Raw genomic sequence first — 25,858 nt, 5'->3', positions numbered from 1 at the left:
TGGTCACGGCTCTCAGAGGGCTCGCTGGGAGTCAGGGCTCCTCTTTACAGGCTGTGAAGGCACCCGCAGCTCTGGCTGTGGCTGATGCTCGGGATCCCTGCAGGGCCCCGGGGGGATCAGACTGGACTGTCTGCCAGGGCTGGGGCTGCTGGGGGCACTTGGGAACTGAACACACAGCCTGGTCATGGCTGAAAGCCAGTGGCAGGAGCCCCCATCACCCTTAGGCTTAGCCAGGGCTGCTGTGGAGATACAGTTTTTTATAACTTTAGCTCAGTAAAGAAAATAATCATGACTAACACACAGTCTGCTGATGCTGAAAGTACCAAGTCCTGGATCCAGTAAGGTATTTAGACTGCTAATTCATTTAAGGAGACTGGGCACAGGTGAGGTTTCACTCCCTCTTTGGCCCTGGCCTGTCACTGTTCCATGCAATGTGTGTTCCTGGTGGCACCTTCCTCTCCAAGTGCCACCTGGGCAGGCAGGAGGGGCGACCAGGAGCCCGTTGTCACTGATGTTGTCACTGGTGCCATAAAGGCTGAGGAGGGGGCTGTGTTCTCCAAGGGATGGTCAGCAGGGGATGTGAGGGTCAGGGGAATGAGCTAAAATACCTGAGCACTGCCAAGCCATTGGGAATCAGTGGGAACCCTCTGTGTTTGTAACCGTGGCGAGATCAGGCTGCAAGGAAATTTGTTCATGTGGAGAGAGCAGTAAGACTGGGTGATATGAGATGGATGAGGAGATTGGGTTCCAGTATCAGCTGGCATTACTGCCACTGTCACTGGCTTTGAACCAGTCATTGAACCCAAGGTACCTCAGTTTCCCACATACTCCCATATTTATTGTTATTCAGAAATCCAACTCGTGTAGTGTCAGATTGCATTTGTAAAGCTGCTTTGAGATCCTTTCATGTCAAGTACAGCAGGATATAAATGAAGCATAACATTAATATTCGTTCATGCCTAATATTTCTACACTTCCCACTTATTTGAAGAATATTCCTCTAAAACTGCTGACCGAGCCTGCTGGGAAGCCATCCTGCTAGTCAGGAGAGCCTTTTTTTTTTTTTTTTTTTTTTTTTCCTTCTCCTTAATCATTAGAATTGCCAACAAGTTAACAAGATGTTTTTATTTTCAAATCCCAGAGTGGCAGTGTCAAGAAAAGAGTTGTAATAGTGTGTTTCTTTATGTTGCAAAAACCTAACATCAATTTCCACTTTCAAGACACTGAAATACTCCAATAGGTTTTGTGTCCCAGACCTGGAAATGCAGCAGGAAAATGTATTAAAGCAGCAGCTGGTCTGGCAGAGCAGATCAGTATCTGTCTTCCCATCGTGAGCTCCACTTCTCCTCCTGTTAGTGGGTTTCCAGTTTTCCCATTGCCTGTGCATCACTGATAGGGGTTCAGGTGTTAGTAATAAGTGCATCACTGATAGGGGTTCAGGTGTTAGTAGTAAGTGTGGCTCCTTAGTTCTGCCTGAGGACCAAGTACTTGGGGTTTAATCTCCTTTTGGAAGAAAACCCCCTGATATTGGCCTGATTGATTCCATGTGTGTGTTCAGCTGGAGTAGTCAGTTGTTACAAGTCTGGACCGTGGGCTGTTAGGTGTAATGCAGTGTGAAAGGAAAATCACTGACCCCTTGTGTGCTCTCCAGTCTAATTGAATGCTCCTCTCCAGCAGCTCTTGCTTCGACTCAGCCAGGGAGCTCCAGCACAGCCCATCAGTGAGGGGCTTTGGGCACTCACACCAGCCATCCCTGTCAGTCCCCAGGGCATTTCTGCTCAGAGCTGACCGGTGTGGGGCAGGGCTCCTCATCACTCAGAGCTGTGAGGTTTGAGCGAGGCTGGCACAGAACGAGGGGCTTTGTCCCTCTACAGGTGGATGTGGTGGCAGCCACTTGTTTGGTTCCCGCTGTGACCGTTGGGATTGGCCACACCTGGGGCTGTGGAGGGCGGATGAGGCAGGTGGATGTGCCAGGTGCTCTGCATTCCCCGGGCTGGGCAAGGGGAGACACCAGCTGGGCCTGCAAACGGCACCTCTTTGATTGAAATGCTTATTTGCGATTAAGCACGTGCTTAACAGCTTTGTGTGAGACGAGGAGAAAATGTGCAGAGGAGGATGGTCTAGGTCAGGAGTGGGGGCTGTTGGTTCTGCTCAATGAGGGTTGCTGAGAAGTCACATACTGAGGAGATGAATTCACAGTGGCAGCTCAGGGGAAGGAGGATGTGTGAGGGAAGGATTTAGGCTGGTTGGCTTCTTGCACCGACAGTGAGTGGGTGAGCTCTAGGATTGCTTCCCCTCAACAGAAATAGTTTTTTATAATGAGTTTTGTGTCAAATGCAGCTAAATTGGAATACTTGCACGGAATCACTGCGGTGTTTTGCCCACTCAAAGCCCGTGCGGAATTTGGACTCGAGCCCCCAGAAGGGAAGAGGAGTAGGAGCTCTTTGGAGCAAACTGCCTGTTACAGTATTTGCAGCAGTGCACTGACAAAGCTTATCAAATTCTTGGGACTCTGTGTGGGTTTGTAGCTCATATTTGAGCTGTTCTACCCCGGGAGGATCATGGCCCAGTGGGTTTGAAGGTTGTGCTGGCTGCACGGCTGGAGTGTGACACAGCTGTGGGAGGTGAAGCCGTTATGAAATCAAAGCAGCCCATCCCCAGCTTCCAGCTGGCTCCAGAGCAGTGGCCGTGTGGGGCAGCCCAGGAGTGTCCCCCTCAGTCCCACTGAGAACAGAGGTGTGCCTGGCTGTTCCTTTGGTCACTCTGTACCACAGCCACGTCCCAGCAAAGCCCCCACAGTGTCCTCTTGCCACTGCACCACCTCTCAGTGGGTGTTTTGGCAGGGGACACGGGCAGGCGCCTCTGTGTGCACACTTTGCTGTGATGAGCAAGCTCATTTGAGGAAAAGCTGGACTGGAAACCCCATCCCATGCTCACAGCTGTGCCAAACTCAGTGTCTTCTGTGGTTTCTACATGAGCCCCACGGTCTCCTAAAAACTCCTGCAGAGATACAGAAAGCAGACATATCCATTAGGCCTAGATTTGCTGGCAAAGCTACTGCATCTCTCTTGGGAAATATTTTGGGGTCTGCAACTCAAAAAAGGCTGAAAATCCAGTTTGTTTCCTGTGCTGAAAACCGTAGGCAGTGGCATGGGATAACAAAATGTTTCAGCATTAATTCTCACATTTCTGGCTCTTGTGGCTTTGTGTCAGATCCTGCATGGTCACTGGACACTGTGTTTGGGGGTGTAATGATGAGATACCCACCAGTGAGCTGTACTATAATGGATTGTTAAATAAAATGAACTCCTTGGGTAGACTATATAAACAGTCTCTGTATATAACACTCTGCCTGGGCATGGAAATGTGGTTTAAAACCAGTCAGAAAATGTTCCCAAAGAAAAAAAATCTCACATACACGTGGGAATATGACAAAGCATCTACTTACTGTCCAAATATACTGTGGCAGCTCCATGGGATTGGGTTTTATAGGAGCTGAGTTACTTTGAAGTGCTGCTTTATACTAATTTAGAAATTCCAAACATGAAACTAAATGTGCTCTAACCCTACATCTACTCAAACAAATCCAGAGGATTAGCCACAGAAAGGAAACTGGGAATTTACACTTAATTTCTTCATTAAAAACGAGGCAGTAGTTCTTGTAGCAAGGCTAGTTTCTGTGTTTGGCAGTGTGGGCTGTTTGGAGTTGCTGGCACCACCCCCAGGTGTCACTGCCCAGGTACTATAGAGACACACCGTGGTTGTCACCATCATCTGTTTTGCTGTGGGATGTGACACTACAGAGACTCTCCAGCTGCCCTGCAAGGGCTGGGGGGTGAGGAGCCAGGGTGGCCCAGTGAGAGGTTTAAGCCACAGTGTGAGCTTTGCCTGGCTTTAGAGCCAGCCCAGAGCACTGTCTACCTGTTCTGTGTCTCACCTGGTACTAGTAAGTTGTGGTCAACTGTTGGTTAGGTTTCCTTGGGAATTTATGTGAAAATACAACCTGCTGCTCGGTCAAGGTGCACGCAGGCTGTGTGAACACCATCCTTGCTGGGAAGGCAGGCTCAGCTCTGTGGGCTGCCAGTGCCTGGGGCTCTCCCACTGCCAGGGCTCGCAGGGCTCTCCTGCTCTGTGCCAGGCAGGGGAGTCTCCTGAGGAGCAGGTCGGTGCCCTGAGCTGAAGGTGGGTGGTGGGAATGTTTTCCTGGGGCCCCAGGGCTCATCCCTGCTTTGCAACTCAAGCTTAAACAGGTCCCAAATTGCAAAGGGAAATTTGGTCAGAGGGGCAAATTTTTCTGTGCCTGGAAACAGGAAGTTGTGCTGCTTTAGGGAACAGAAACTGGCTCCTGACTGTGGCATGGTGCCTGCCTGCTCTGGGAGCCCAGTGCTGCTGGCTGGGCAGGTGAAGTGTCTGCCAGTCCCTCGGCATGGCAGGGGGTCACAGGCATGCTGCTGGTTTCTGGAGAGCTCAGCCAACAGCTGGCTGTACAGACCTGGGCATTCCTGGTGCCTGGGTGCTCAGACTGGGTTTGATTCATTGAGCTCATCAAATCCCCTGTAACTAAATAACAGTTTAAGTGAAAAACAGGAAAAGGGTAATTTTGGCTTAAGCCAAGGTTTTTCCAGGGCAGGTGTTTGACCTCCCACGTGTGAATGTGAACCCAGGCCCCAGGAGCTGCAGTGGATGCAGGGTCAGCTACAGGGTCTCTGTGGATGGAAAGGAAGATTTGCCATCTCTTTTCTGATGTTTCAAAGTTTCATTTACAGTGGTTGAGTGACAAGATTGTTGGGGCTGAGGGCACCTGGAGAAGTGAATAAGGCATAGTAAGATGTGTATGGATGCCCAGGGATGCTGTAGAAACACTTCACCATGCTTTGTAAATCCCAATAGGTGTCAGTTCAGTTGCACTGTTGGGACACTGATGTCCTCTCCCAATGAGGGTGGGCTGTGCCTGCAGCAGGGATCCACTTTGCTATTTCTTTTTTTGGTTTGGTCAGGTGTTTTTGATGGTGTTTTGGGTTTTTTTGTTTGGTTTTGGTTTTTTTTTTTGTTTGTTTGTTTGTTTTGTTTTGTTTTGTTTTGATTCCTGCAGGGTTGGTAAAGAAATGATTTGAAGTTGTTGTTTTCAAATTGGGCTGCAGCAGGTGGAGTAGGTGTCAGACTGTCTACAGCATCTCTCACTTGAAGAGGCCAGTAGAATTTATTGACATTTTTAAACAGAGGGAGCAGTACTTACTGCCAACATCTGGAGAGCAGCTCTGCTGTTCTGCCAGAGCGAGTCTGCAGGGGTGTGGGAGGGCTTGTGCCTGGGAAAGCCCAGACTGAACCGAGCCCTTGTCAAATGGGATGTGCTGGGAGCAGGGTGGATGGCAAAGCCCACAGTGATCTTGCCTTGATGCCTCCTGAGGGTCAGCAGGGCTTGTCTAACACAGAGTGTGTGTGCTGGCTCCTTCACAGGGCTGTGGGAGTTGGGGCTTGGCTGTCTCCAGGGAGTGAGGGTGTGCTGGCTGGGGCATCCTGCTGGAACAGGGGTGGCCCATGGTCTGATCTGCTCTTGCTGATCCCTGTGCCTTCCTCTCCCGTTTATCAGACCTGTGGATAAGCACAGCCTTGCAAGGTGGGTCAAGAGGCTCCTCAGCATGGGCTTTTTCTCCAGGCAACATGATAGGGGTTAACTTGGATATAGTCAAGCTCTTTTCTGTGTTAGGGGGCTTGTTTGGCTGTGTCCTTCCTCTGAAGGCAGCGTGGCCAGAGCCACAATCTGGGTTTGCTGCTGTGCTCCCAAGAGTGCTGCTGTGGGAGCTGTGGAGCTCTGGTGGGGTGGTTGAGCCCAGGCACAAACCCCAGTGTCCAGTGAAGCTGCAGGCTCGTGTTTGCATCTGCAGCCATGGAACGTAGCCAATGCTATGCCAGCTACTGGAACAAGGCTGCCTATTTTGGGGCCTGAACCACTGGAGGGTTGTTGCCATTACAAGACGTCTGCAGGTTATATATTGTAAGCAGAAATGGAATACAAATCTTTCAATTCTAACCCAGAAAAAAAATTGCCTGAAAGTCTGGATCTTGAAAACATATACCTCTGTTATTTGAAGGAAATCTGGAACTTGCCTTTCAATCTCTGTCTCATCTCTGTTTAAGGTATTTGGTGCTGTGTACAGCTCCCTTCTGGAGCAGGAGCCCTTTGGTTATTTGGTTTTCATCCACTGTCTGCTGTGTGCTGCCAACATACAGCAGGCTGTGAACTGCTTGTGGCCACTGCCATCTCCACCAAGTAGTGGTTGTTTGTTTTTTGGTGCTGAGGCTGTGGAGCAGGTGATGCATGGGGGGTGCCCAGAGGGGAACAGCACTGCAGCTCAGCGTTGCTTCTCAGAGGCAGTTTTTACTTAGGATGCATAAAAGAAGGGTAGAGTTCTGCTCATTATCTCGGGGCTTAATTGATTCAGCAGAACTAATGAGGAAAATACAGGAAAACATTTACTATAAACTGTTGCTAAATGAAATAGATTTGAACTGACACATGCAAAAGACCAGTTGTGCTAGGTAAGGAGCTGTTCCTTTAATGGATGCTTTTTTCAGCCCTGACTTGCACAGATATGCCTTCAGAGCACTTTGAGCATGTGAAGTGCTAAGTGTTAGTACTAGCAATAATAAAATAGTAACGACCAAAGATCGAGGAGCTGAACTCACGGTTCATCAGGGACTCTTCCCTGTGGAAGAGGGTTTGAATGCCCGAGGTTGGCTACTGAGGCCAAAGCTTAATGTAAATGAGAGAACAGGTTGAGTGGTGGAGGGGTAACAGGGAAAGAGCAGCTAAGAAAGTACAGCCTAAATAAACCAAGTGTCTTACTCTGAGCAGTTTCAATGGGGGAGGTGTCTCTTGGGCTTCTGAGCAGGAGTGGGTGTCCTTGAGATGAGGCACACTTGGCTGATCTGCTCAGCCCCTTGTCCCCAGAGAGTGGGGAGAGGAGCCGAGTTTCTGAGAGGGGTGAATTTAAAGGACATACAAGCTCTTGCTGCTCAAACACGTGCTGTTCTGACTGTGACAACCCCTCTGGAGCCTGTTTGTTAATCCCTCTGCTTGCTCATTCCTAGTGGATTTGATTGTATAATCTGAAGTATTGTATTTAATGCAGGATGAAGGCTAACATAATAAGCTTGACCAGTCTTCCTGGTGGCATGAAGGATGTGCAATTTTAGTTTAAAAAGTGCTTCTTTTTCATGTTTCTCTGCTTTAAGCAGTCCTCATGCTGTTGCACTTGCTGTTCCAGTGCCCTGCTGGGGGAAGCACTGGTGGGTGCCAGACCCCCGACTTGTGTGGAGAAAGGAAGGGGGCCCATGCTGGGGCTGCCAGTGCTGGGAAGGGTGTTCTGGGGGAGGGCTGGGCAGGTCCTCCCAGTCACCCATCTGCATTGTCTTCAGCTTTCTTTTCCAGTTGGGGTCAGCATGAAAGGACTGGGGCTGATGGAGTCATGGTGGCCACGAGCTGGGCCAGTTGTGGCTGGAGGAGGGAGCAGAGGAGACTTAGAGGGGAATCACACTGTCAGCTGCAGGCATCCGACTTTGGTGCCACTGCTGGAGCTGAGGCTGGAGCCTCTGAGGACTCACAGCAGCAGATGGTTGGATGGCAATAGGAACCTGTGGTTGTTCAAGCTGTTGTCAGGCTTTGGCCTCACTGCAGCAGACTGGCTGTGCCTGCAGCTCAGCAGTGCCCCGGTCCTGTCCCAGCCCCTGTGTCCTCCTGCTGAGGTGGGTTCTGGCAGGCAGCAACAGAGCAGGCACACGTGCTGTCTGCCCAGGGCTGCCACTGCCAGAGCAGCAGATGGAGCTTGGGTTTTGCCCTCTTGAGATGATGTGGGACACTGAGAGCCTGTTCCAGCATTCACACTTCTCACACCTCTGGTGGTTTGAGGGCTGTGGCTGTGGTGGAGGTGAGCATGCTGCTGCTGCTGCTGAGCTGCTGTGGTTTGGCCCACCCCAGCTGTGCCTATCTCCAGCCATCCGTCCTGTGCTTGCTGTGCCCTGCCTTTTAATAGTCCTCTCTGCTCTGTCCCCTTCCTTAGCCCAACCACCAGTCCCATGGGAGACTGCCAAGAGTGAAATTTAGGAGCTGGCAGGAAAGAGAAGGTTGGAGTCAAGAGTAGAGAGAGGGAAGACTGAGTTTTCTAAGAGTGATAGCTCCCTGCAGGCACAAGGTCCAGGTGCTGCAGGGGGCAGAGGGGTGTTGGGATAGACCATGCCTGGTGTCACATTTGTGGCTCCCAAAATACCCTAGCCCAGGGCTGGCATTGTGCAAACGGGCAAAACAGCAAAACTGCTGCCTCCTCACCTGAGGAACGTGAATTCTAAGCAAGCCAGAGTGCAAGTTTCACTTTAAGCCTTTTTTTTTTTTTTTTTTTTTTTTTTTTTGAGGTTTTTTTTTTTTGAGGTTTTTTTTTTTTTGAGGTTTTTTTTTGAGTTGTTTTTTTTTTTAAGAATATCTGCTGTGCTGTGTGGATCCTGTGCTATTGGTTATCCTTGAGAAAAAATTGTCCAGATTTGCTTTGCCAGAGATTCTCAGCCTGAGTGCCTTGGCTGGCCACAAGTGCACATTGATTTGCCTCCTGTTGCCTAAAAAATATGCTGGGAAGTCTGAGGAGCTCTCTGCTAATGCCTGCCCTTGAGCAGCACTGCAGCTGGAGACTGCTTACATCTCAAGTGCCTCAACAGTGGAGTCCTCTTCTGAGGATGACATTTTCCTCCAGGCATCCCAAAAAGCCTGGTTTTGACAGGTCTGGTTGTGGCACTGCAGCAGATAAACGAGTGATTGTGTGTACAAACTGCTGGGGGACGGGGGAGCTCTGGGGGGAATGCTGGGGGTGTGTGCTTGGTCTGGGCTCTGCCCGACACAGAGCAGGGCTTGTGCTCTCCCTGACAGCATAGTGCAGCCAGGCTGGCTTGGCATCACTGCCTGTGTCCATTCTCCTAGGCAATATTTCACCACTGGTTTTTACCCTGTCCCTACTGTTCAGCATGAATCTGTGTCCTGCTATTCTCTTGAGACAGTATCCTAATTATTCTGAATATTCTCTCTGCAGTCAGAAATTTCCCTGAGTCATACCTAAATGTTAATAAAAGCCTAATGGTTTATGTTAAGGAAGGCAAGAGATAAAACTAGAGCCCTTTTATCACAGCCTTTAATGGCCTGAAAATGTCAGTTGTGTGGGAGCAGCTGCCAAATTTTGAGCCTATGAAGATGATGGCTAAGTCCCACAAATCAACAAGTTTGGAGCGGATTATCCGATGCTGGCTGTGTCATTTTCCCAGGACTCCAGGCATGCTGGAAGCCAACACTTTAATCCTCTCTGATATGAAGTCTGAAAGGGGCCGGGCTCCCCTTCTCACTGCGGAGCTCTGGAGCTGCTGCAGCACAGCCAGCCCGGCCTGGTGGAGGGCAGGGGCTCAGGGCTTTCCTCTACTCCACAGCTTCTGAGTCACAAATTAGCTCCAGCTTTGCTTGGGAACTATTTTTAAGGTCACAAACACAGGATGCAGAAATCAGCGCATTTCATGGTTTTCCTGAGAGCTGCCTCACCACTCCTCTTCCTCCTTCTGTTTCCAACAGACTTCCTTCCCGAAGGGACATCCTGCATGCCCAGGGCTGGGGAGCTGTAATGGAAATTCTGGGAAATCGCTTTTTATGCTCCTTATAGGCCTGGGATAAAGAACTGAACTCACACTGTGAAGACAGCTGAACTCTTGAGCTCTGATGTGGCTGGAAATCTTTTATCTCTGTCCCACTTTGTTTCTGCAATCGCACTCAGGGGTTAATCTGAGTAACCATCCTCTTAGCTGTGGCCCCTTGATTTAAATTCATTTGCATCACTTGTGAATTTTTGCAGCAATAGCACATATTGCAGTGTGCAGGGACACAGCAGCGTGTTCCCCTCATCCTGGCAGGGCACAGGGGCTGGCAGAGCTGGTGCTGCCTGTGGCTGTCCCCAGCTTGTGCCCAAGAGGCTCCTCATCAGCCACAGAGTGGCAGAGTCAAACCTTTCGTGGGCAGGAGGTTTGGGATCTAGAATCAGCCCACAGTTCTGTGAGTTACTGAGTAGCCAGAGCATGTCAAAGAAAAATAGAAGCAATACAGTAAATGCCCATGGGGTGTTTTAAAATGCAGATTATAGAAAGAGATTGGTTTTGGAAGAAAACATAACTTTTGTTCTTTTCCCACTTCAGGATAGTGCAGCTTGATTTAAGGAGTGAGATTTAACCCCTTCCTCTTGGAGATGGCCTTCTATTCCATTTATCCAGTGCAATTCCCCAGCTGTGGTGACTGCCTGCAGAAGGATATGGCTTAGCTGTATCCTGTTTACTGTAACGTGATGGAAGTAGCTGTCCTCTTGGTGCTGTGGGGTGCAGGCAGCAGCACAGCATGTCATCCCTTCTTTGGACCCGGGAGAGGGAAATAGCTTATGTCTCCTGTCCATCCGTTTGTTGGAAAATCTGATGTCATTTGAAGAAAGGTGTTTCAGAGGAAGGATGTGTGCCGCCAAAATAAAGCTCGGCCTGGGCTAGAATAGTTACATCCTGTTTACTATGGAAAACACTTTGCACTGCTATGAGCTCTGAAGTGCACGATTTATAAGCAGGCAGGCGCTGCAGATAAGGGACTTCCCGTCATTTTGGCCACCTGTGAGAAGAAAGGGCCACGTCTTTCAGGCTGGCAGGCAGGGATGCTGGTCCCAGCTCCTGCACAGCTGCCGGAGAGAGGAGGTGCTGAGCATCCCTTGGGGTCCCAGGTGGCCGGAGGTGCCTCTGTGCCTCAGTTTCTCTGCAGGAAGGAGCCTTGTAAGCTTCAGGGGGTGATATTCTTAAAGAGTAATGAAGAGGAGCTAGAGATAATCATCTCTAATGCAAGTAAATAAACCCGAGTGAATTTCTAAATATCTCTTTGTGAAGGGAAGGAGTCATTAAGTCAGAAACATGAATGGCTTGCCATGTCCTCTGTATAGTATAAAAAAAGTTGTGTGGCCCAGTTACAGGCCAAACACACCTAAGAATTTGTGATTTTACTTTTTACTAGAATGAGATGCAGTAAATCTGCAAAATTCATTTAGCATTGCATCCACAAGTGATCCTTTTGTCTTGATCCCGTAAGAACAGAGCTGCAGCTTTGGATGTGCTGCCCCGTTTGGCACTCCTGTGATCAGAGGAAGTTTTTCACATCAAGCTTTGTTACTCCGTGTCTGGTGCAGGAGGGAGGGCTGTGCTGGACAGGCTGGCCGTCGCCTTTTGCCTGGTGGAAACTGCATTCCCAATCCCTGACAGATACAGCCTCAAATCCCTGCACTTACTCTGCTTAAATTCAGACTTCTGTCAGCTTCTGTGGCAAGGCTATCTGCTTTATGACTGATTCAGAAAGGCAGAAATGTGCCTTGTCCTTGGGGTGTGGGCTGCAGCCCTCCAGACACCTCTTGCTGGAGTTTTGTACGGGCACTTCCCACAATTTGGGCTTGGGTTGTGGCAGATAACCTATGGATACCTGCTGCTGCTGGAATGCCAGCCCTGCCAAAGAGTGTGGTCACAGCCTCCCCTAGGCTAAACCTGGGGTGGCACTGTGGATGATGTGGTAATGGCCCTTGAAACGTGCCCATCATTTGAACGGCTCCGGCTGCAGCCGCTGCAGCTCAGAAAAGCTGCTGCAGGAGTTACTGCAGGTGAATTGTTGGCAGGGAGACTGTTGTGGTGTTCAGGCATTGTCGAATCCATCCAAGCTGTCTGATCAGAAATTACATGAGAATCTCAGAGGATTTTTAGTGAAGGGGTCATAAATCTTGGGGGCGTCTTGGCAGGGTAGTAGGAATATGAGGCATCAGTTCCACTTGCAAATGCTGCTGTCATGCAGCAAATGCACTAATTAATTTAGCACAGGAGAGGCAGGTCTGTTGTCTTGCTTTCGGCCAAACAATCAAATGCCTGCTCATAGATACAGGTCAGTGACAAGTCCTTAAGCCTTTGCCCCTTGGTACCTGACAGTGAATCAACTGGAAGCCCTGGTCTCACCTTGTGCCCAGGTGCCAGCCCTTGTGGGTCACCTCATCGGCCAGGTCCAGTTGCATTTTCCTGTTCTGTGACTCAGCAGTGAGGGGCTCTAGGAAGGCAGAGCAGGGCTCTGGGAAGTCTGTCCCCACTGCTCCTGAGGGGGCATGGCAAGGGAACATCCTGATGTTTGTGCAGCCTGTTGATGTTTGTGTCTCTCCCCAGCTGCAGCCGGAGCAGCTGGACTGTGGAGCCGCCCACCTGCAGCACCCACTGGCCATCGTGAACCCCGTCACTGCCACCCCCATCTTCACCTACAGCGGCCTGACTGCGGTGGCAGTGGCCAGTGTCAACAACTACACGGTTGTGTTCCTGGGCACAGCCAGCGGGGGACTCCTGAAGGCAAGTGGGGCCCAGCAGCAGCATGGGGCAGCATGGAGCAGCAGGGTTGGGGACGGGCTGGGTGTTGGGGCTGCCCCTTCCAGCCCCTCTGGTCTGCCCAGAGGAGGACACCTCTTGTCTGCTTGGTTTGAGCACCTGCTTCTTTCAGGCAACGAAGGAGTCATTGCCTACTGCCATAACCTGGAGAGAGACACACGCTGCCTGATGGCTGGTGGCTGTTAATCACTGCTCAGGGCTGCCACGTGAGCAGGACGCTTTTGATAACCCTAAGCTGAAAATGCTATTGTGCAGTGTTGAATTATTAATTAATTTTATTAAACTATTTTCTTAATTATATTAATATAATTTTAAAACAATACTATTATATACACAATATAATGTAATTTTAACTACAATGTTTTGTTATTATTTTAACTGTTGAAGGTATTACAGTTATTGAAAGCTCTTCTATTAAATTCTCCCTCTGAGGTGATGGCTTTTGAACACTCCATGTAGATAGGGGAATCACAAAGAGATTCTTCTTCACAGCTGAATCCAAAGCAGGTGTGAACCCATGGTGGAGTCTGTTCCAAATGACATGCCAGAGGTGATGCAGGGTGATGCAGTGCCCCAGCTCTGCAGCCAGGGCACAAGGCCAAGCTCTCAGTAACCTCAGTGCTTGAAGTTTGCCAGAGAAAGTTTTGAGTCCAGGCAGCCACAGCACTCTGGTAACCTGCCAGTATCAAAAGTCCATAGAGAAGAGGGGGAAAAGGCCTGGAGCAGAGACAGCTGATACCTGCTTTATCTCTGCCTGGGGGGACTGGTGCATAATGCGGGATACTGGATCAAAATACTTAGATAGAAGAAAACTTACCCAGGCTCTTCCCTTGCGTCTAAGTGCTCCTGGCAGAAATGTGGGAACAATCACAAAGGAGCTCCCTGCTTTGATTTTTGCCCAGAGGGGCAGGTAACTTGGGAGGGTGGGAGGGAGCTGGCCCTGGGCCAGGCACAGCAGGCTGGGGGGCACATGCCACACGCAGCGCAGCCTGTTCACACGGCATTAACAGCTCTGCTCCATTATCATCTCCGAGAGACCAGCCTTATCTGCAGTGCCTCCATTAGGGAGAGGCTCCTGGCTACCCAGTGCTGGGATAATTTGCTCAGATAGCTGTAATCTAATTCCACAACACAGCTGCATAACCAGAAGCCTTTCTACCTTTGGGGCTCCTTGCTCTTTGGCACGGGATGCAAGATACTTTGCGTGAGCAAATCATTCAGATTTGTTGCCTGAAAGGACAGCAGAGGGGTAGAAATTGTGCTTGCCCAGCTCCTGCCAGCAGCAATTAGAGCTACCAGGGGCATGTAAGGCAAATTAATGCAATTCTGTGGTTGCAGATGGGCATTTGGTGAGGGCCAATGCCACGTGTAGCAGTCATGAGAGGGTCAGCAGTGCTTGGGCAGCATGGCCAGGGCAAGATGTGCCAGGGTGCAGTGGCCCCAAGGGTAATGGTGGGAGAGAGGGTGGGAGGAGGCTGCCCTAATGTGTCCAGATCTGGAAGGCCACAGATGTGCCATGGTGGGCTTACCCAGGACTTCACTCACTCTGCTCCCCCCAGCACCCCGGGCAGTGCGTGTCCTCCAGCCCACCCCAGCCTGCTGCACCAGGGCTGGTGGTCACTGCCCCTCTGTGCTGCTGTGGGGGCTCTCACCAGAGCCTGCAGCCCCCTGGGATCCAAGGAAATTACCTGTGTGAAGAGGGTGCAGGGTGAACATGCCCAGGAGGCACAGGTGTCTGTAAACAGCCATGCAGGGAGCACATCTCAGCAGCGAGGGAGAGAGGATGCAGTGGAGAATGTCAGGGCTCAGTTCATGGGCATCTTGGGTGATCCCAGGGAAATAATTTAGCTTCTGGCTAGCCAGCTTTCAAAGGGACACAGTGATAGTTCCCTACATTTTCTGCATAGCTCTCAGTGCTTGCATACATTTCTTAGCAGAGAGAAGCCTGAGCCTGTGCTTTCATACTGGGGTGTGTCAGTGCTGCTCTAGTGTAAGAATTAATTAACCTATGTTAATTAATTAATCCACATTTAGAAAACAGAGGCACACTTGGTTGTTAAATTTTTTGCCTTCCCTTGCTAGTAAGGAGGCAAGAATTTTCCTCATTCCCTTTCTGTTTTAAGCTGAAAAGTGACTGTCATGAGAAATTGTGTAGCCCCATTGTTATTTCCTCTCAGCAATGCCACATTTAATTTACTGAATTTTCAAGTCAAATGCCAAGACATTCATGGAACTGAAAGGCAGGGTGATGCTGTGCAGCCTCCTCCATCACTGCCGGCGCTTCGGCTGGTGATTCATGAGGCAAGGTAGGACTTGGCACTCTCATGGCAGCTGCCATGGTCTCCTGGAGTCAGCAGGGATAGAAGCTTCTTCTGTCTGGGAGTGACAACACTTATTTCTCAAATATGCAGGGAGCAGGAGGTGCCATGCTGTACAGCCCTGTTGCTGATTTTCACTGTTTTTCATTAAGTTTTGGAAACTCAATGTTCTCTGTACAGAATGTGCCTGGGTATGTGATGAGGCCTGAAGGCTGGTGCTGCTTGCATGAGGGTAATAACACAAACACTGCTGTGCCTGCTGGATGCAGCTGTGCAGGGGCAGAGCCTCCAGTCAGACACTTTCCAGAGGCAGCCCCTCAGAGGGACCAGGGATGATGAGGGTCCTGTGTCACTGAGCAAGGCTGGGGCTTTCTGGGCTGTGCCATGCCTGCCCAGTGACACAGAGATGACTTTCCAGGAAAGCTCTGTGTGTGCAGAGATTCACAGTGCATGACAACTTGGGGCACCACTGTATATCACTTTGGTTTTTATTTATAACCAAGGAGAAATAATCTTCTCCCCTTAGTGTTTGAAAATGGTCTCAGTGAGTGGCCTCTTCTCTCCACAGATTAACTTGGACAGTGCAATGGAGGTTATTAGCAGGAGATCCATTTCAGTGGCTTATGGGGAGCCTGTCCATCCCATCATGCAATTTGACCCTTCTGATTCCACCTACCTCTACCTGATGACCTCTTACCAGGTGAGATCTTCAGTCCTCAGCAAAACAGTTCTTGGAGCACAGCATGCATTTGATTTAGCTCAGAGCTGGGAGCAGAAAGGGGCAATAAGATTTTCTTTAAGATTAATAGTGAGAGCCAAGCTGTTCAGAGCTTTGGCTGTCTCTGGGCTTTCTGGGGAGGTGCCTGTCCATTCTCCTGTGCTGGGTGATAACACCATGCAGCACCATGCAGGTCTTTGTGGTGGTCAGGTAAAAAGAAGAGTGTAAGATACTGAAACCAATTGCACTTATGGGAATGCAGAAATAAGCAAAGGTTATTCCTGTACAGAAACCCCAAAATGACAGTACATGGTCTTTAGGAAGGCTTTCAGGAGGTCCTACAGACAAAAAGCCTGCCTGTCAGAAGTGGTCCCTGGGGAGGTTTCTGCTCAGTGCTTGGCAGGAGGGCTCTGCAGAGCCCTGGAGAGCCACAGCAGGTACAGACAGGCGGTCCCATCTCCATCAAGTTAACAGAGTAGGAAGATGAGAGCTGAGTGCTTCAGGCACTGATGGTTTGTCCTGAATTACGTTTTAATCTGTCAAAACAGATGCATAACCACAAATGTTACATGTTGCATTTGTGTTTTTCAAGCTCTAATTCCCTGCAGATTGGTCATTATCATTTCACAGAGCCCTCCCAGGACGCCTCTTTAGCTGTTGGCTCTGGCTGTCTCCTCTCAGTCCCTGCCTGGGCTGTGCCCTCTGCTCAGGCTGATCAAACAACTGCTGTGGTGCTTGTGGTGCCTCCTCTGACTGCTTCTTCTCCAATAAATCTGATGAGTTAATTTTTCTTTGATGGAGTTAGCATCCTGGGAAGCTCCCCAGGAGTTTGACAGGGCTGGGGTGAGGTTGCTGAGCCCCACAGGGCTGGGGAACAGTGAGGTGCTGTGAGTGAAGTGGGGCTCTGGCCAAGGAGCCCACAGCCTGGGGTGTGCTTGCCTGGTGGGAGCTCAGGGCTCTTGGCACCTCACATTTTCAGTCCCCACTGTTCCAAACCACTCAGGTTTCCTTCCCAAATGTTTAGAGATCAAAGGAGGAGAGAGCAGAAACCAACACATGCTTTCCCTTCCAACTGCTCCTGCCAAGTGAGTCCCCAGAGGTACTTTGATTTTTTTACAAATCAAGGTTTCTATAGTGGTGCTGCTTTCTGATCTTTGTGTAAACAGCCAGAGAGTGCTGGGCTCTATCTTGAGAAGAGCTTTCTGCAGGTCTGGGTGAGAGCTTTTCACAGAGAGGGACAAGCAATGAAGCTATGTCCATCTGACACCTCTGAAAGGTGCAGTGTCACACTCTGGTCATCACATGGCTCCTGCTCTGGCTCTGGCTGAAAAGGAGCAGCTCAGCCCAGCCTGGCTCAGCTGGCTGCAAACCCTGTGGTTTCCCGTGCCCTGGGGCATCCTTCCTGTCTTGAAGCTCACAGCCTCTGGCTGGGACAGGCTCCAGGGGCCCCCAGTGGGGCAGCTTCTAGGGCCCATCCCCGTGCCAGGTGGCCATGGCACAGCTCCAGCTCCCAAGCCATGCCAGGGTCTGCTCCTGTCGTGTGTGGGGTGAGTTTGCTCAGGGTGAGGGTGTCACAGCCCGAGGTGCTGGTGCCTTGTCTCCAGCTGAACGTGGCCGTGCTGGTGTGTCCTGGCGGGGCGGGTGCTCCTGTGGGGCTCCTGTGACACATTTGGAAGCAGCTGTGCTGTTGTTGTGCAGATGACTCGGGTGAAGGTGGCTGCCTGCAGCCAGTACTCGACGTGCTCGGAGTGCCTGGCCGCCGCGGATGCCTACTGCGGGTGGTGCACCATGGAGACCAGGTAGGGCCCGCCGTGTCCGGGGCTGCTGCAGCCTCTCCTTTGGCCCTCAAGCCTGGGCAACAATTCTGGTGCCTTCTGTGTTTCCCCACAGTCACACTACCAACAGTCTTTTCCCATTCCTTACAAAATGCGTGCTGTTGGAAACAATTGCATCGGGCACAAAGGGTTGGGATGTTCTTCAGAGCCAAGATTTCACCATAGCTGCATTGTCATGCCACAGGCAGCTGCCAGTGCAAAGAATCTCTTGTAGGTGTCAAACCACAGGAGTGGGAGAACCCACACCCTGTGGAAGTCCATCCTTTGCCCCTGCAGCTCTCATCTATCAGTAGAAGACAATCACATGCAAAAGGGGATTTTCAAAATTAGATTACGCATTTGCAAACTGAAGATGTCAGACAAAATGTCATCCTCTCCTCCAGAGTTTGGGTTCAGCCTGGCCTTTTCTTGCCTTCCTCAATCCTGCTGCTCCCCTGGTGCTGTGGGAGTACATGTTTTTATCATGGTAACAGACACTTTAAACATAGCAGCAAATGTTAAGGCTTACCTGCATGGATGGAGGAAAAAGATACAGACACAAGATTTTCTCAGGAGCTTCCCTCACAAGGAATTGGACATTTTTTTATCACCTGTTTTAAAACTCATCAACCATGAGCTGTTCCTCTGTTTGTTGCAGGTGTTCTCTGCAGCACGAGTGCACCAACTCCACAGGGGCCAACTTCTGGGCCAGTGTGAGCGAAGGAGTGGAGCAGTGCCCATCCATGACCATCCTGGAGCCCGAGATCAACATTGACAAAGAGAACCCGGTGCGTTTGGTGCCAATTCCAAATCCATTCCCCACAGAGCCCTGCCTGCTCCCAGGGCTCCTGCTGCCTTGGGTGTGGCTCAGGGGGATGCTGAGCTCTGCTGCATCAGGCCAAGGCTCTCGGGGACCCTGAGCCAGCTGGGTGCCAGGTCTGTAGGCAAACAGCACCGAGGGCTGAGCCTGCAGGCAGAAAACACCAGGGCTGCTGCACCAAACATACACGGGAGGGGCACAAAATTTCAAACACAATCAGCTGCAGACAGCTGAGTCAGCTCATTTCCTGGTTTTGTGTTGTTGCTATATTAAAGTATTTTAATTATATTTTAAAGGTTTTCATCAAAATGCTGTTTGTTTCAAGACAGACCTTGTATGTGGGCTTGTTTTGGAGTCGCCTACATTTGAAAAGATTCTAAAATGTTGACGATTTCTAAATATAATTTTCTGTGATAATAGCTGACTTTTTTGTCTAATGTAGGTCCTGATAATACAAATAAATGGAACTATCCCGAACCTGAACGGAACAAATATTTCATGTGACTATGGAAACAACATCCACACGGTAGCCAGAGTCGCTGGGGATTACGTAAACCAATTTATTTATTGCAGTTTGCTTCCACGTGAGAAATACCCAGCGTTTCCTGATGACCAAGGTATATAGAGACAAACAAGCTTGTTCCTTCTAACCATTTTTGTGGACATAGTTTTTAATAGGCTTTTTTTTTTTTTTCAATTGTATGTGCAATTAATGTGTACAGGGAAAAAAAGCCCAAATCTGCTTCTGTTTTACAGGGCTTGTGATTCCAAAGTGTAGGAGTTCCACCATCTTTACATGAATTGATAGTATTTCGAATCTATCAATTTTTGTTTTAAGCTTCAGAATTTAAATGCCAGTTTATGTACTTATTTTTATCTGGTTTGAGCTTCTGCTTTAGATTTAGTATGTACTAAGCCCAAAACGTTTTAGCCCTGGGCAAATAATGTAGTTTATTTTATATTGGTATTTTCAGTTGCTTTGTTTGATTTCCCTCCCAAACACAAGCTGCCTTTCAGGAGAAGTTCTGGAAGAAGAGGGAGTGGGTACCTAAAGGAGCTCAGGAACTCTTAGTCCCCATTTTGCAATCCAAAGCCAGACAGAGGTGTCCAGTGTCCCCTGTTTTCCGAGGGTGCCACAGGGGGTGCCTGTCTCCAGGCTCCATGGAGCTGCCTCCAGAGGAGACGAGGCTGAAGTCAGCTGAGCTCACCAGGTCTGGACTGGCTGCTTAGCCATGGAGTCAGCCCCTCTCTGTGCCTTTGGAGAAGTTTGGTGCTTCAGTCCAGACTTGAGTGCTTGTTGGATTTTCATCCTTCAAGCCTGGAGTGGATGTGCTGTTGAGGATGGCTGACTTCAGTAAGGGGAGAAGTAGCTAGTCCTTTTGAAAATTCCACTTTTCCAAGGCCCATTTGTAAAGCTGCATTGCTTTTCTCCAAAGCTATCCGAAGAATGGGAGATCATTAACTACTCTGTATTGTTGGTTACAGCAATGTCCAAATGAATTTCTGGAATCCAGTGCGCTGATTTATTGTCTGTATTCTGAAAGAGGCATTGTTTCTTCTCCCTGGTGCTTATATGGCAAAATTGCAAAGGAAAAAAAAATTAGGCAATTTTGGGGGGAGGGAAGGTGGTATGGTGTGTTGAGCTCCCAAAAAAGGGATTTCCACTCTCTGCAGGTTTGTTGGCACCTGCAGAGGGAAAGTGAGCGGGATTTTAAAACGTGATAACTAACATGTTTTAATTACCACATTTTAAAAATTATAATTTAGCACCAACTGCATGCGAAGACAATAATTAAATCTGTTAATTAACACTTGCATAACATGCTGGAATTTTGTGCTGAAAGTCACCATGTTATTTTCTGTGAGAGTAATGTAAAGTGCTGATTTAAGAGGGAAGAGCTGAAGGTCAGAGGAGAAAGGATGACTGGTCCAAGTTCTGAAATGCAGCTTGGAGGAAGCCCTAGAGAAAACAAATCAGATTTAGCCCTTTTTTCCCCAAGGGTCTCTCTTGTCTACTGAGTGTGGGTGTGAGCAAGGGACTGTTGCAACCCAATGTTCTTTGGCTTGATTTTCTTAGACCACGTGGTTGTTGAAACTTCTCTCCGGGTCAACAACAAAAACATTATCCGGGCCAATTTCACCATCTATGATTGCAAAAGGATTGGAAACATCTACCCGAAGAGAGCGTAAGTGACCCCAGTGTGCAGGCAGGTGGTGCCAGGGCCTGGGTGGCACTGGGTGACAAACGTGGGGCAGTTTGAAGCTGGAGGTCTTAGTCAGGTCTAGCATGCCATGCTCCTCAGAGGGACAGATGAGAGGAAAGAGCATTTTTTTGGGGAAAAATGTTTTTTGCTAAGCAGGGGGAGGTGGCTCTCAGTCTGCTGTGGCCTGAAGCCAGGCAGGGATGCCTGGGGGTGCTGGGCTCTGGCCACATCCCCTGCCTCTCCCAGGGAGAGGAGAGGGAAATCCAGCACCTGCTGTGGGATTTTCTAGGCACTATTACAGGCTGAACAGTGGGAAGATGGGTTGCAGGCCTGAGGCATCCTATATTCTGCTTTCTTCACCTTGCCATTGCCGTTTCAGGTGCACCAGCTGCCTCTCAGCCAGGTGGAAGTGTCACTGGTGCCCCTCCACCTACAGCTGCGTGTCCAACCACTCCCAGTGTGAGGATGTGCTGCAGATGGAGGTGAGGCTCCTTAAACTGCTCCCAGCCTCCCCCAGCAGTGCCTGGCACTCCCTGGCCATGGCTTGTGCCCGGCTGGGGTTGGGGCTCCCTCCTCAGCTGCTGGTGAGGAGGGGATGTGTGGGTGAGCTGTGACTGCACTGTGCCCACCATGCTGGGCTGTGCTGAGGTGTTTGTGAGGAGGCTGCAGCTGGATCAAGGGTTCAGCTGTTGTGGTGCCTCCTGTGGGCTCCATCTCCTGGCTTTCCATGACTTCTCATACCTGGGTTTGAGTACAAGAAGACACAGCCATTCTCCAGCATTGCCTTAGCTTTGACTCAAGGTTGCTGTATGTTAATGAGCACCACTGGGGTGCTCATCCAGAGGAGAAAATCTCCCTTTTTCAAATTACAGCTTTAATACCCAGGGGATCAGAGTGTTCCTACTACTGAAATTTAAATTGAAGTTAATTTAAATAAAATGGGCCTTTTAGCAATCAATCTGCTCTAGATCCAAGCCAAGCTTTCACACTGTAAATTGAATATCCCTTTTGCAGCGGTGCTCTGCTCTTAACTCAGGTCTCCAGTGTTCCCCATGCTCATCATCGAGAGGAGTTTGGCCCCATGTCCCACTCTCACTCTCAGGCTGAGCCCAGGGCCAGCCCTGGCATCCACTCTTCTCCAGGGGAAGGAGGTGGACGACTCTGAGTGCAGGACATGGGGGTGGGGACAAAGCCACCACGTACAGCTCCAGATTTTGTAAATCCTTGGGAAATGGGGATGAAAAAGTCCCTGCCAGGTGGCGGCTCCCAGCAGCACAGGGCAGAGTGTTGGGTTCAGCTGTGCCTGCCTCTGCATACCCAGGTGTTTTGGGGAAGCATCTCTTCTTTGTCCACTTCACAGGTTTCAGTGTCTGGCATTTTCTCTGGCTGTCTGGATAGGTGCTGGGAAGCTGAAAACCATCCTGATGGTTGCTCCTGTTGGGTGTCTGTCCTGTGCCAGGGCCTGGGGAAACCCACAGTGGGTCGGGCACACTCTGGCTGTTGGGGCAGTGGGTGCTTGTGCTGTGTGTGCTGCTCGTGCCAGGGACTTGGGGTGTCAGTCTCAGCAGTGACACTGGGTGACATCAGGGCTGTGGTCACCTGGGGACTGCCCTGGGTTACTGCTTGATTAGCAAAGGACTAACTTTATCTCCTTGGATCTCCTGCTCCGGAGGTACAGTTGGGCTGGATGCTGACCTGCTTGGGCATGTTTGTTTTCTCTCTGTGCCTCCTGCTGATCTTGTGAGCAGCTGCAGGAGAGGTGCTCTGTAGCCCTGGAAACACGGTGCTTTCTTTGTGCCTTTGGAGCTTTTGGTAAACAAACCGTGGCTGGCACGGCTGCACCTGAGCATGGCTCTGCAGGGAAAGCTCCACCTCCAGCATTTTGGACATCCTGCCCCTTTCCTCTGGTCCAGATGTGAAGGATATAGTCAGCTGGAAGCTCTATTTCTGGTGGCTGGGGAACAGCAGGAGAAGGGGCTGCAAGATGACAAGTTAATCAGTCCTCTAAAGTGTATTTCTCTGGGAAGCTGTGCCAGCTCTGGCGACATGCAAGGACTCACCAGGCCAGGGGAGGTTTTGCTGGAAATTGTAGCTGTGCTGGTTTTGTTTTAACTCTTTTTATTCCCTTGGAAGAGGCTTGGGGCTGAAATCTCTCCCCAGTTGTTTGCTTTGCTATTTTGCTTCCCTTATCACGTTCATCTCTGTTATTTAATCTCCTTGTTTAGGCAGCACCAATTGTTCTTGGTTAGATGAGTGTCCTGACAGAAATGAAACATTTTTTCCACAGTCAAACAGGCATTCCAGGTAGCTCCCTGACCCCTATCTAGGTCTGGGGGAGAGCAGGAGAGAAACCTTTCCTTGCTGCATGTCTGGTCCCAGGGATGTGTGTGGCAGCACGGATGTGTCTGAACAGACATCCCAGCACTGGGAGGGCAGGCTCAGCCTCTCTGTGGAGCAGCAGCAGCACTGGCATCAGTGGAGCCACACCAGGATAACCTTTAGTGCAAGTGAGAGGAAATCTTGATTTTGCATAATGGACCAAGTATTTTGTCGTCTTTTACCCCAATGGCTCCACTGTCACAGGCATTACTCTGGATGTACCCTGGGGCCACACACAATCTGGCTTCATTTTTGCTGTAGTTTCGCAGTGTGATTTACGTCTCATGAGAGAACAGGACGGGTTTGTCACATAGACTGGAACTCTGAGTCAGCTCCAGTGTCTGAGGCATCAATTTAAAACGAGAACAAAAGTAGGGAGACAGATGACCTTTTAAAATAATTTTTCAGCTTCATTTGAGCCTTTCACTGCAGCTGCCCTACTACTGCAGCCCCTTCACTGAAGCCCCTGTAGTTCCTCCTGCCCTCTCTCCATGCCCACACAGCCTGTGCACTCTGCAGGATGGAGACTCTGGAACAGAGACTCTGCAGGTGCTGGCAGGAGTGAGCAGTGCAATGGATGGGGCATGGCTTACAGAGGGTGGGAGAGGGTCACACTGGTGATCTGCCATTGGAGTGGCAGTGCCTCCTTTCAGTCATTCTGGCCCTGTCACGGCCGGAGTGGCAGCTGAGGTGCAGGTACACGGTCACTGTGCAGGTGGCAGTGCCCATCTCCCAGTGAAATTAATCTTATCAAGGATCTTGACGGTCCCTCTTCCCTTATTGCTGAGGATGCTCAGCATGCACCCAGCTAACCTCTTTTTTTCCTTATTTTTGTACCTAGCAGAAGAAAATTGACTGTCCTCGAATAGTACCCGCCCCTCTGGAGCCGATGCCCACGGGTGTATCTCAGAACATCATGATCTCACTGGCCAATGCAACTTTCTCTAAGGTAAATGGATTCCTAAAGGCCTTGGGAAGGTTAGGACAGGTGTTTGGGGGAAATAAAACTCCCTGTTCCCTTGTGGGTGTTTGCTCTACCACGGCGCATGCTGGTGTCATGTTCTCCCAATCCCACTTGCCAGCCTGGCCCCAGTGCCCACACTGGGGAGTGAAGGACACCGCTCTGAGTGGCAGGCAGGGAGCCCTGTATGAGCCATAGTGTTTGAGTACAGCATGGAAGCGTTGTTTAATTTTGAATTGTTACTGCAGGGCTTGTTTGGTGTGAAAAAGCCTTTTTTGTGAAATTTTCTGATATGCTAATTCTAACAGTGAAAAGCAAAAAGGGACATCAAATGGTGCCTTTGGAGATGTGCTGCATGCCAGAAAGAACCAGAGGAATTTGGGGCAAAGAGGCTGAGCACTGGGAAAGTGCTTGAGTTAGCTCTGGTGTTTGTAGAAAGCTGCCCAGAGTAATTTTGGCTCAGATCAACAGGGCTCATGGGGCCAGGTCTGCCTTGCCCCTGCTGATGATTCCAGCATCCTGGGCAGCCATGTGGCTCCTTGTTCTTCAGGAGAGGAGAGTTTTGGAAGTGCTGGTGGAGCTGTTCTGGCATGCTGGAGGGTGCTGCTGGAGGCTGTGGAGGCACCACTCCCACCACACCTCCTTGCCCTTGGCACAGGGGCAGAGCAGACCCTCGTGCCTGGATAGGGTGGCCTTTTCCTGCACAGCTCCAGCCTCCAGGAAGGAGCCTGTGACCTCTGCAATCAGCAAAACAGGGTGAGAAATCCTTCTTCCTGTCTGGATGCTGGAGGTGGCTGAGGAGGAAGCAATAGTGCATGGAACCCACAGGAAATGGAGTCAGCAGGAAAGGGGCAGCAGGAGAGGCCCTGGCAGTCTGGCTTCCTTCCACCACCTTCTGCTCGCTGCCCCAGGGTGCTGGGTAGGATTTCTTCTCCTTCCCTCTCCGGAGGAACTGATGAGTGCTGGGAGCCTCAGGGACATGTGCCCTGACCCCTTTGCTGCAGCAGGGGCACTGCATGGGCAGGGCTGTGGGTAACCTGCACAGCCAGAGCTGCCTGGGCACAGGCAATGCACAGGGCAAGATTCTGCCTGTGTGCTTGCTGAGCCAGCAGCTGCCTGCCAGCAGCCTGGTGCTTCCTCCCATGTCTTTTATCAGATCTGCCAGTTTTCAAAGGGTAGCTAGACCTCAGTAGTGGTGGAGCATCAACTGCTTGGAGATTGGATATTTTCCTGCCGGATGCCGGCACAGCAATAATTTGGTGCAGGATATCATCCTTGTGTTATCAGGAAAACAGCACAGAAATCTGTCTTTGAACATGTTCTCTGCTGGGTCCTTGTTTGAATTAGAGATTTGCTCTCTGTAGTTGTTGGGAGGAGGAGGAGGAGGAAGGTGACTTTGAGCCCAAATCACAGACTGGTTTGGGCTGGTTTGGACAGGGTGGCCTGGGACAGCATTGGCTCTCAGTCTGCACTGCAGCACGAGTTCTGCACACCCCAGAGGAGCCCAGAGGGGCTGTTGGGGTTACAAGAGCCCAGCCAGGCACATCTCCTGGTCTGTGTGTGCTGTGGGCCAGGCACAGCTCCTGGTCTGCACCTTTAGTGTCAGGTACTGATCTCCTGTTTGACTTGGACAGAGTTCAGGTGCCAGTGGCAGAATCAGGGTGGGACATGGACCCTGACTGGAAGACAGAGAACTGCACAAAGGATTGTTGCAGCCATTCTGCCCTTGTCTTCCCTCTCCTAGGAGACAGCTCTGGAGTGCCATTTTGGGACAGACAGGACATTTGAAGCCCGGTGGGTGAACTCCTCTGCCGTGGAGTGTGTACATGTGCTGGTGAGTCGAGGGGTGAGGCTGCCAGCCCTGCTTCCCCCAGGCTTTCCCCCGGCTGAGGATCAGGTTCCAGGGCAGGCAGGATCTCACCCCCAACCTCCCACCTGGCAGTGGGACACCACTTGCTGTCTTCCCTCCCTCCCTCACTCCTGCATTTGCCCCTCTGGGCTCTCTGTGTGTGCTGATGCTGGATGGGCACACACATGTCACCATTCTGTGCTCCCAGCTCCGTGGGGATCTGCAGTGCCTTTGGCCCCTGCTCCCCTGGGTCTTGGGAAAGAGCTGCTTGTTTACATTTCTCAATGGGAAGAGTTCAGCTCAGGTAAAAAATTTCACGGTTGCTGTTTCTGTAACTTT

General features: G+C 50.3%; 1 protein-coding gene across 1 annotated transcript in view; it reads left to right on the top strand.

Moving 5' to 3' along the window:
- The window catches only part of PLXND1 (plexin D1), a gene marked incomplete at its 5' end in the record, with an annotated part of 64,771 nt that overhangs the window by 2,101 nt on the left and 36,812 nt on the right, over window positions 1-25,858 (top strand). Inside the window, 9 exons of the mRNA XM_083869164.1 lie at window positions 12,244-12,420; window positions 15,343-15,474; window positions 17,191-17,291; window positions 17,965-18,094; window positions 18,569-18,743; window positions 20,204-20,312; window positions 20,710-20,812; window positions 23,551-23,658; window positions 25,415-25,504. Of these exons, the coding sequence (XP_083725290.1) occupies window positions 12,244-12,420; window positions 15,343-15,474; window positions 17,191-17,291; window positions 17,965-18,094; window positions 18,569-18,743; window positions 20,204-20,312; window positions 20,710-20,812; window positions 23,551-23,658; window positions 25,415-25,504 (1,125 nt within the window). The remainder of the gene's footprint in view (window positions 1-12,243; window positions 12,421-15,342; window positions 15,475-17,190; window positions 17,292-17,964; window positions 18,095-18,568; window positions 18,744-20,203; window positions 20,313-20,709; window positions 20,813-23,550; window positions 23,659-25,414; window positions 25,505-25,858) is intronic.

The sequence above is a fragment of the Zosterops lateralis genome (genome assembly GCF_965231275.1).
Source record: "Zosterops lateralis genome assembly, chromosome: 11".
Taxonomy (NCBI): domain Eukaryota; kingdom Metazoa; phylum Chordata; class Aves; order Passeriformes; family Zosteropidae; genus Zosterops; species Zosterops lateralis.
This window is presented reverse-complemented; position numbering and strand designations above follow the sequence as displayed.